Source organism: Condylura cristata, unplaced genomic scaffold, assembly GCF_000260355.1.
Source record: "Condylura cristata isolate star-nosed mole 26May11 unplaced genomic scaffold, ConCri1.0 scaffold00002, whole genome shotgun sequence".
NCBI lineage: Eukaryota > Metazoa > Chordata > Mammalia > Eulipotyphla > Talpidae > Condylura > Condylura cristata.
Genome location: NW_004567103.1, coordinates 8,452,723 through 8,460,825, shown reverse-complemented (window position 1 = coordinate 8,460,825; position 8,103 = coordinate 8,452,723). Strand labels below are relative to the sequence as shown.

General features: G+C 45.5%; 1 protein-coding gene across 1 annotated transcript; it reads left to right on the top strand.

Moving 5' to 3' along the window:
- Positions 1–611: 611 nt before the first annotated feature.
- Positions 612–7,786, top strand: MRPL44 (mitochondrial ribosomal protein L44). Its single transcript, XM_004674790.2, has 4 exons — positions 612–798; positions 2,253–2,721; positions 6,349–6,527; positions 7,319–7,786. Exons 1-4 carry the CDS (start codon positions 620–622, stop codon positions 7,500–7,502), a joined length of 1,011 nt encoding a protein of 336 aa, XP_004674847.1. The 5' UTR covers positions 612–619; the 3' UTR covers positions 7,503–7,786.
- The last annotated feature ends 317 nt before the right edge of the window (positions 7,787–8,103 follow it).

Here is an 8,103-nt window from a genome sequence, read left to right as displayed (position 1 = left end):
AAAGCGATAGAATATAACGATAGTGCTTAAAAGAGGAAGAACTTAAAAAGGACTTAAATCTACTCTTTCCATTTTGATGTATTTTTCCAGAGCCCTATAAACAAATCTTTTGGCTTCTAAAAAAAATAATTGAGACAATTCTTCCTTGAGCGCTCCCAAAAGGAAGCTTTTGAGTTACGTGCTGGATAAATATTTACTCATAAAAGGTGGATAGATCGATGGCCTGGAATTTAAAACTAAAGATATTGATAGAAGGGTTTCTTTTTATGAGAATGTTTTCTTTAAACTGAATGTGAAACAGGTTATTTTTTGTTTAGCTTCAAAGATAAAGTAAGGGGGAGGGACGCAATGGAGAGTAAAGTAACTCCTTCCAGGAACTTCTGGATCCCAAAGTCCCCTCAAACCCTGCTCACCCAGGAATAATTCAACGTTGGCAAGAATAGTTCCCGGCTGCCCAGCCAAACTCAGGGCCAGCCGCCCCGCCCTCCGCGGATTGGCCCCGCCCTCTTCATCTGGCCCCGCCCCCAGCATCCGTCCGCCTCCCAATTCCGGCGTCACGGTGTAACTGGGAAACCCGACCGACTACCTTCCTTCCGCTCTCCATTACTTGCCCCCTGCCATGGCGTCTGGGCTGGTGAGGCTGTTGTCGCGTGGATCTCGCTGCCTCCTGACCCCCGCGGTCCCCCCAATCGCCCCACCGGTTCGGGGAGTGAAGAAGGGGTTCCGCGCCGCCTTCCGCTTTCAGAAAGAATTAGAGCGATGGCGCCTGCTCCGGTGCCCGCCGCCGCCGGTGCGCCGGTAGGAGCGGCCTCGGGAAGGGGTCGGGTGGGTTGACCCCTGGCCCCCGGCCTCGCCCCGGCGGCGGGGAAGGGGCTGCTCGCTCGTGCCGGTCTGCCTGGAGCCTACCTAGGAGGTTTGCCACAGACAGCCGTGGAACGTGGACGCCTGCCCTGGGCGAAGGAGAGGGGCTTCTAGCGCGGGGTAGAGCGCAGGGCTGCCCCCCAAGCGCCAGGGCCCCCCTTTAGAGTCCTGTCAGCTGACAGTTGTTGCACTGAGGCGGGCTGCAGCGGGACCTGTATGTGGGTGTCGTAGCGCCTGTTGCCTGATGCTGGGGGATTCTTTGCGATTTAGTGCAAGAACAGCAGCTTGATACCACCACACGTCTGCTGTCCAGTTACGGGACAAGCGTTAAGGCTTTTGCCCTAATTAATTTTGTCACATTTGGAGAAAATTTGGTAGAAAGAGACATCATTTTTTTTTTTAGTTCCAAACGACATGGTGCTGTTCTTGGCAAAGATCTTTCGCTTTGTGTGTCTTGGACAGTACAAATAGATGCATCTCTCTTTGGCTTCCTTTAAGGGCACCGGGGTCCCATCGGTGTTACTGTTAAAACCAATGACAGTGAAGTGACCAGTGAAGTTATTAAACTTGGGCATTAACTGTGCGTTTTGATACCTGTTCTTATTGTTCCCTCCAAATAAAAGCTGTTCCAAGTTTACACCTACCAGTAGGAATATGTTCATATTCCTTTACTCTTTCAACACAAAATATTATGTTCCCCTCTCAATCTGGGTGGGGGGGGAATACATTCATTCACATTTCTTTGATTATTATGAGGTTACTCATCTTAGGCTTTTATATTTGAAACAAACTTTATGGATTATATAAAGGGCCTGTGACTTTCAACCAAGATCTTTTTATCTTTCTGCCCCCGCTTTTACATATATATGTATATATATATATGTGTGTGTGTGTGTATAAAAGATTTTAATTTAGGCTTCCTGCCTTTACTTTTTTTTTTTTTAAAGAACTTTTAGTTAAGAATCTTGAGAAAGATTATAAACTTGGTATCTACTTAGAATATTAGTGCCCTATTATTTAATTGCTGATTCTAATGGGTATTTTCAGAACTTAATAAAATGCAAAAGAAACATAATAGTGTACTGAGCATTCATGCCTGCGTCTCTGAGTATAATTTGTTTTTCATAGAAAGCATAGGTAAAAAATAAGGTACTTGAAGTGAGGAATAGTCACAGTCCTCTGAGGCTGAAGAGCCACTATAATGTGTCAACCAAAGGGAAAATAAATTGAACCACAAATGTAGCAAAAATATCATAAGCAAATTAAAACCTGACATTAAAATAAAAGTCTTTCATTTCCTTTATATTCCTAGCAAAATTGTGGGGCAGTGATCAAATTTTATAACATAAGTGGTAACATCTTTTTGTCTTTACCTCTTACTGTCTTTTCAGTTCCGAGAAGCCCAACTGGGATTACCATGCTGAAATACAAGCGTTTGGACCTCGGTTACAGGAGACCTTTTCCTTAGATTTACTCAAAAGGGCATTTGTTAATAGCTGCTATATCAAAAGTGAGGAGGCCAAGCGGCAAAAGCTTGGACTAGAGAAAGAAACTGTTCTTCTGAATCTTAAAGATAATCATGAACTATCCGAACAAGGGACATCTTTTTCACAAGCTTGCCTCACACAGTTTTTCAAGGATGCGTTTCCCGACTTGCCCTCGGAAGGCGTTGAAAGCCTCGTTGACTTTCTCATGGGTGAGGAAGTCGTGTGTCATGTGGCCAGAAACCTGGCCGTGGAGCAGTTAACTTTGAGCGCGGACTTTCCCGTGCCCCTGGCGGTGTTGCAGCGGACCTTTCTGGCGGTGGTCGGTGCCCTGCTGCAGAGCAGTGGACCTGAGCGGGCTGCACTTTTCCTCCGGGTAGGTAACAGCGAATCGCACCCGCCAGCGGGGCTTGCGGTGGATGAAGAATTGTCTATCATTCATCCCTGTTAGACGACCACTGTGCAGCCATCCCAGGCGTAGTAGGTTCACCGTCAGTTCTAGCAATTTGAAGGGGAATTTGGAGCCCTTGGCTTCCTTTTCACCGGGTTTACTGGTAAGCAGAGGAAACAAGCCAGCAGGGAGACCGCCACTTGAGCCCCCTGGGAATCTCTAGACTCTTCTCTGGGCTGCCCTGGCGTGGCCTTGCCTTCTCATTGCCGCTCCGCTGGAGCAGGCTGAGTGACGCCACCCTTATATCCCTGACCTGTAGGCTCAAGTGTGCACATGCGCACACACCCACGCTCAGGTGTCCATAGTCAGTTCCTCATGTCCGGCACCCACGTGCCCTCTGCATTAGCAAGATCAAGGCCGCAGGTGAGTGCCACAGAGGCAGTGGCGTGATCAGAAGCCTGATCATCTTCCTTTACGATGACCTTGGAAGATTATATGTGAGTTTTTCTTACACTAAAACTGAGTAATCCTAAAACATTTTATGAAGGTGTCATAATTATTCCAGTCGTCTCTCCCTGAGGACAGTAGCAGAGATGAACATGCAGTTGTAAGTTGTGAGCTCATCAGCACTGCAGGCCATCCTGGCTTACCTCAGGGCCTTGGCCAGGCCCCGCACAGGGAGTGGCGAGGCCAGAGGCCACTGCTGGAGGGCCCAGCGTAGTAAGGGAGCTTCATGTAGGTGCTCCCGTTTTGCTCTCTTCGTGACAAGACCCTGGATTTCTGAGTCGCCGTGATGTACACCTCACTCCTTGCTAGCCGGACCTTAGTCGGTTAAAATACTTCGGTGACTGGTATGACTTGACATCCCGTCCTTTCAGACTTAACTGGGGGAATTTTCATCCCTGCAATTAGAAAACCTGAGTTTTTGATCATTCTTACATAATGGAGAAACCACACAATTATTTTTAAGAAAAAAACAAAACAAAACAAAAAAACCTGATTCAGACATTTGAATGTCCAGCCCTTTAAACCAGAGTCCCTTGCTGTTAGTATCTGTTCATTTAGTTTTTTTTGAACTGGGGTACAGCCCTGATTTGCAGGGGTAGTGAGAGGATTCACTAGAGACAGAGCGGGGAGCAGAGCAGGCAGATCAACAAAGTACACTGCTGAGGGGAGCAGCAGGTGAGCCAGGAGAGGTCTGCTGCGCCATGTGGGTCAGCTCCGGGGCCAGGGATCGAACTCGAAGTGGCTGCAGCCAGCTTGCAGTGCTGTGTCCTAACCCTTTGCGCCACCAGGGAGGGCCCATGTTCACTCAGTTTTGTTTATGACGTTGATCATTTTGACGGCAATGTTGTGTAAACCAACACTCAGGCTCACTTATAGACCATCCAGTTTTCTTCCTTCCCAGCTAGAGCCTGTTCTAAGGGGCCACCTGTCTGCCTTGGAAAGCAGCTGCGTTAACTGAGCCCTGTGAAGTGAGGCCTTAGGGATAGCAGAGGAGAGAGCAGGTTTTTTTTTTAACTCGATTTGATGACTTTGAGCAGCATTAGTGCTCTCCGAGCTTGGTTAACGTGTAAAACAGACCCAGTGGGCATTGTGTGCCCTGCTGCACTTTCAAACTGCTCCTGGCCTGGGCATTAGCTGCCCCCTCCCTTTTCAGCTACTGAGTTCCCGGATAGGGTTTCTTTACAGATGACTTCCCTTCTGTTCAGCCCACACCAGGTCTCAAGGATTTCTCCATCTTTACCAGCATTTGCAAGCGTCACTACAGGTGGCTCTGCCAGCTTGCGCCCCTGAGCCGAGCATGTGTGCCGGCTGGAGTTGGCTGCTTGTCTTGCTCAGATGGAGTCTTAGAACCATTAGGCGACTTTCGTTTGTCCTCTGAGTCAAGAGCTCTGCTGTCTCCCGACCTCCAGTTGTCCTCTCCATTCTTACACCCACTATTTATTGCCCACAGGGCGCTGGCACCTGAGCTGAATAGGGAATAGTTCTTACCTTCAGGGGCCCCCCTCACAGCTCATCAGGCAGAGGGTGTGGAATGGGGGAGAGGGGGTCCTCTCCTGGACAGGGTAAAGGTGGAGCGTAAACTCAGCAACAGCCAGCTCCAGAAGGTTTAAGGCAAGTTGTAAGTGAGCAAGACTTGATTCTGAAAAAGACATTGCAGGAAGAAGCCTTGAGGGCAAGCTCGAGCTTGGGAACTGCAACAGATTTTGTGTGGCCAGATCCTTCTATTGATGGGGAAGCCCTGTCCTCATCACCCTTCGAAGCTGTGCTCTGAAGGCTTTCTGGGAGCTGGTTAGGGATGCAGATTTCAGCATTCCCTCAGATGACTAACCTGGAAGCTTGGGGAGCGGGAATCTGCTTCAACAACTCTCCAGGTGATACTGCTGCATCTATTTGAGAGATTTAAGCAGCACTGTTCTTAGCCATGTTTACAAGAATGTGTTTATTGGGGTTTTTTTTTTTGTTTGTTTTTTGGCAAACTTTTTTTTTCTTTATGGTAGTTTATTTTTACATCATTTTGTACATTTTTTTGTTCATCTCAATTGTAATCCCCGTGTGTTTCCCACCACCAAGTCACCCATATGCCATCACCATGTTTCCTGGTTTTTAAAGGCTTATACAGAGACAGCTGGTTTTAAGTGCGAGGTTCTCATAACCGGATGTGAAGCATCAGTTTTTCATACTGCTTCCCATTCTGAGAGAAGAGATTGGAATATTCAGCCCACCCGCTTTCGAAAGGTCTAGTAATAAAGTAACAAGACCAGGAGCCATTTGGAAAAACAAAAAGAAGCATAGGTAATCGCCCAGAAAAACTTCTGTTTTCCTGCTCAAGTCTTAGGTATTGTTTTTCCTCATTCTACAAAGAGTTACTATGGCTAGTAACAGTCCAGTGATTCCTACACACATGAACAACGGTCGGGTCTTAAAATGCATTCTGTTCCTGTGTGGTAAGAGTCCAACCCCTCACTGCGTAATGGACTTACACATATTAATGAAACTGAAAGGTCTCTGGTGCGTGAACTCAACTGTGAGCTGAGACATCTTTTCGTTTCTCTCCTTCTGCCCCATTTTCCCAAATTGTTAATATCCTCCATGTGTTTTTTGACTTAATTGCAGTATGTTGTAAAATTAATGTGCCCGTATTTGTTATACCACATAGATACCTTTTTACTGACAAACTCTTTTCTATTTTGAAAGTTCATAATTTGTGTCTCAGTTTTCTAAGTTTCAAGTCAAATAGTTTTAAAAAACTGTGAAATTATTTTTTGAACAACTTTTTAAATCATGAACTTACACAGTGAAGTACTATTATGTAGACTCCACATGTGTTTTTAAAAACTTTTGTTGGAATTTCCGCCAAAAGTTATTATTGTTTATTCATTAATTTTTAAAACTTGGATCTTCTTACTGATTGGAATGTTCTAAATTTTCAAAAAAAATTTCACATTCAACTATGACTTTTGTAATAAAATTTATATTAAAAACTATTGGAAATGAAAATATTACATCTTTTCGCTTTTTTAAATGTATATTAAAAGAATACTTTGAATTATGGTTCTCATTTTCTTTATATCACTTTAAATGTGTGAATTGTGTTTTTATACGCAGGACTTCTTAATCACTCAAATGACTGGCAAAGAGCTCTTTGAGATTTGGAAGGTGGTAAACCCCATGGGGCTGCTGGTGGAGGAACTGAAGAAAAGGAAGATTTCAGCTCCTGAATCTAGACTTACTAGGCAATCCGGAAGCACCACAGCTTTGCCTTTGTACTTTGTTGGCCTATACTGGTTAGTATAGCTTTAATCTTAACTTCATACCATTGGTGAGAAGCCTTAAATACTGACTTTTCACAAGTCCTTAATAGACCTCTGATTGTATTAAAAAAATTCAAAAAAATTCTCATCCCCACTGATTATCTGTGTGCTGCTTCCTGTCCTGGTGCTCCCTGTTAGGGGAAGGTAAGTGGTCTCTGGTTTGTGAATGGCTATGCTGGCCATGGTGGAATGTGAGGGAGCGCATGTCTAAGTTTTTCTGCATAAAAGAAAAGTTCCGGCACTGTGTTACAGGTAACCCCGATCCACACTTGCAGTGGCTGCTACTGAGCCTCGGACCAGAGGGCTTAGTGCCCATCGGGATGTGTACATCAGCCCCCGTGAAAGCTTTTCAGTTTTGTTAATTAAAAACTTGACCCGTCCCCAATGGATGTCAGGTGGATTAAAGTATTAAATGTAAACTAAGATGACTAGGTTAAAAATTAGGTAAATGTTTCTCTAGTTTTCTTACAATGTGGAAGGTATAAAAAGCAGTGGCAGGCATTGTCTAGGCAGAAATGGAATGTTGCGAACCGTTTCTGTTGTCGTTTTCATTGAGGCACACAGCACCGGCCGACCAGGCCAGAAACAGTCTCACCCGCTCCTACCCCGCTGGTAGTGGGCAAAGTGGCACAGTGTGTCCGTGAGTGATCTGACAGCTTACCAGGGATCTGTAAGAGACTCGTGTCCGCGGATTCGGCCTCTCGAGAGCTGGGCGCGGAGCTGTGAGTCCCAGCAGTTCAGACCACTCTTGCTTTCCTTCCTAGTGATAAGAAGTTGATTGCAGAAGCACCTGGGGAAAGTGTCCTGGTTGCGGAAGAAGAAGCTGCACGAGTGGCACTTCGGAAACTTTACGGCTTTGCTGAGAACAGGCGGCCCTGGGACTATTCCCAGCACAAAGCAAATCTAGGAGCAAAGGAGACCATCAGAGCCGAAGCTGCGACCGCCTGAGTGTGTGAGCAGCACCGCGGGTGAAGGCCCTGAGCCACAGCTGGGCGTTCTGACATTGCACTGAGGCCTGAAGTTAAAGACTTACTCATCCAGCCACACGTTGTTTGCCTTTTTCTTTCTGATTAGTTTTGTCAAAGTTTTTGGACATCTCTGAAAAAAATTTTTGGGAAATCCTTGATTTGTAACTGTGTAACTTGTACCATTAGGTGTACATAATCCCTTCTAGCTTTGAGGTGTCATTAGTTCAATTTATGCTTGGTGTGAATTTTGCTGGAATACTAATAAAGAACTTACTTTTGTAACTATTCCATGGACTTTTAATTGGACTTACTGAGGTTGATGAACTTAGACTGGTATTCACATGATCTTTAGATTTAGAAGTCTGTGTGCTAGTAATTGAACACTGGGGTAGAGGCCCTAGCCGCATGGTGAGTGCTGCTCACACACATCATCCACAACAAACACATGATGTGACCATCTGACACCGTAGCAGTTAAGAGAGTTTCTGAGTAGCAAAGGATGGCCAAGTGCGCTCCAGCCACACTCCCCCAGATAAGCAAATGGTCAGATCCTAGCTAGAGTATTGTTTTAGATAAATGTT

Coding starts and splice junctions, on each gene's coding strand:
- MRPL44 (XM_004674790.2), top strand. CDS start 620: ATGGCGTCTGGGCTGGTGAGGCTGTTGTCGCGTGGATCTCGCTGCCTC. Junction 799..2,252: donor CCGCCGCCGCCGGTGCGCCG/GTAGGAGCGGCC, acceptor CTGTCTTTTCAG/TTCCGAGAAGCCCAACTGGG. Junction 2,722..6,348: donor GGGCTGCACTTTTCCTCCGG/GTAGGTAACAGC, acceptor TTTTATACGCAG/GACTTCTTAATCACTCAAAT.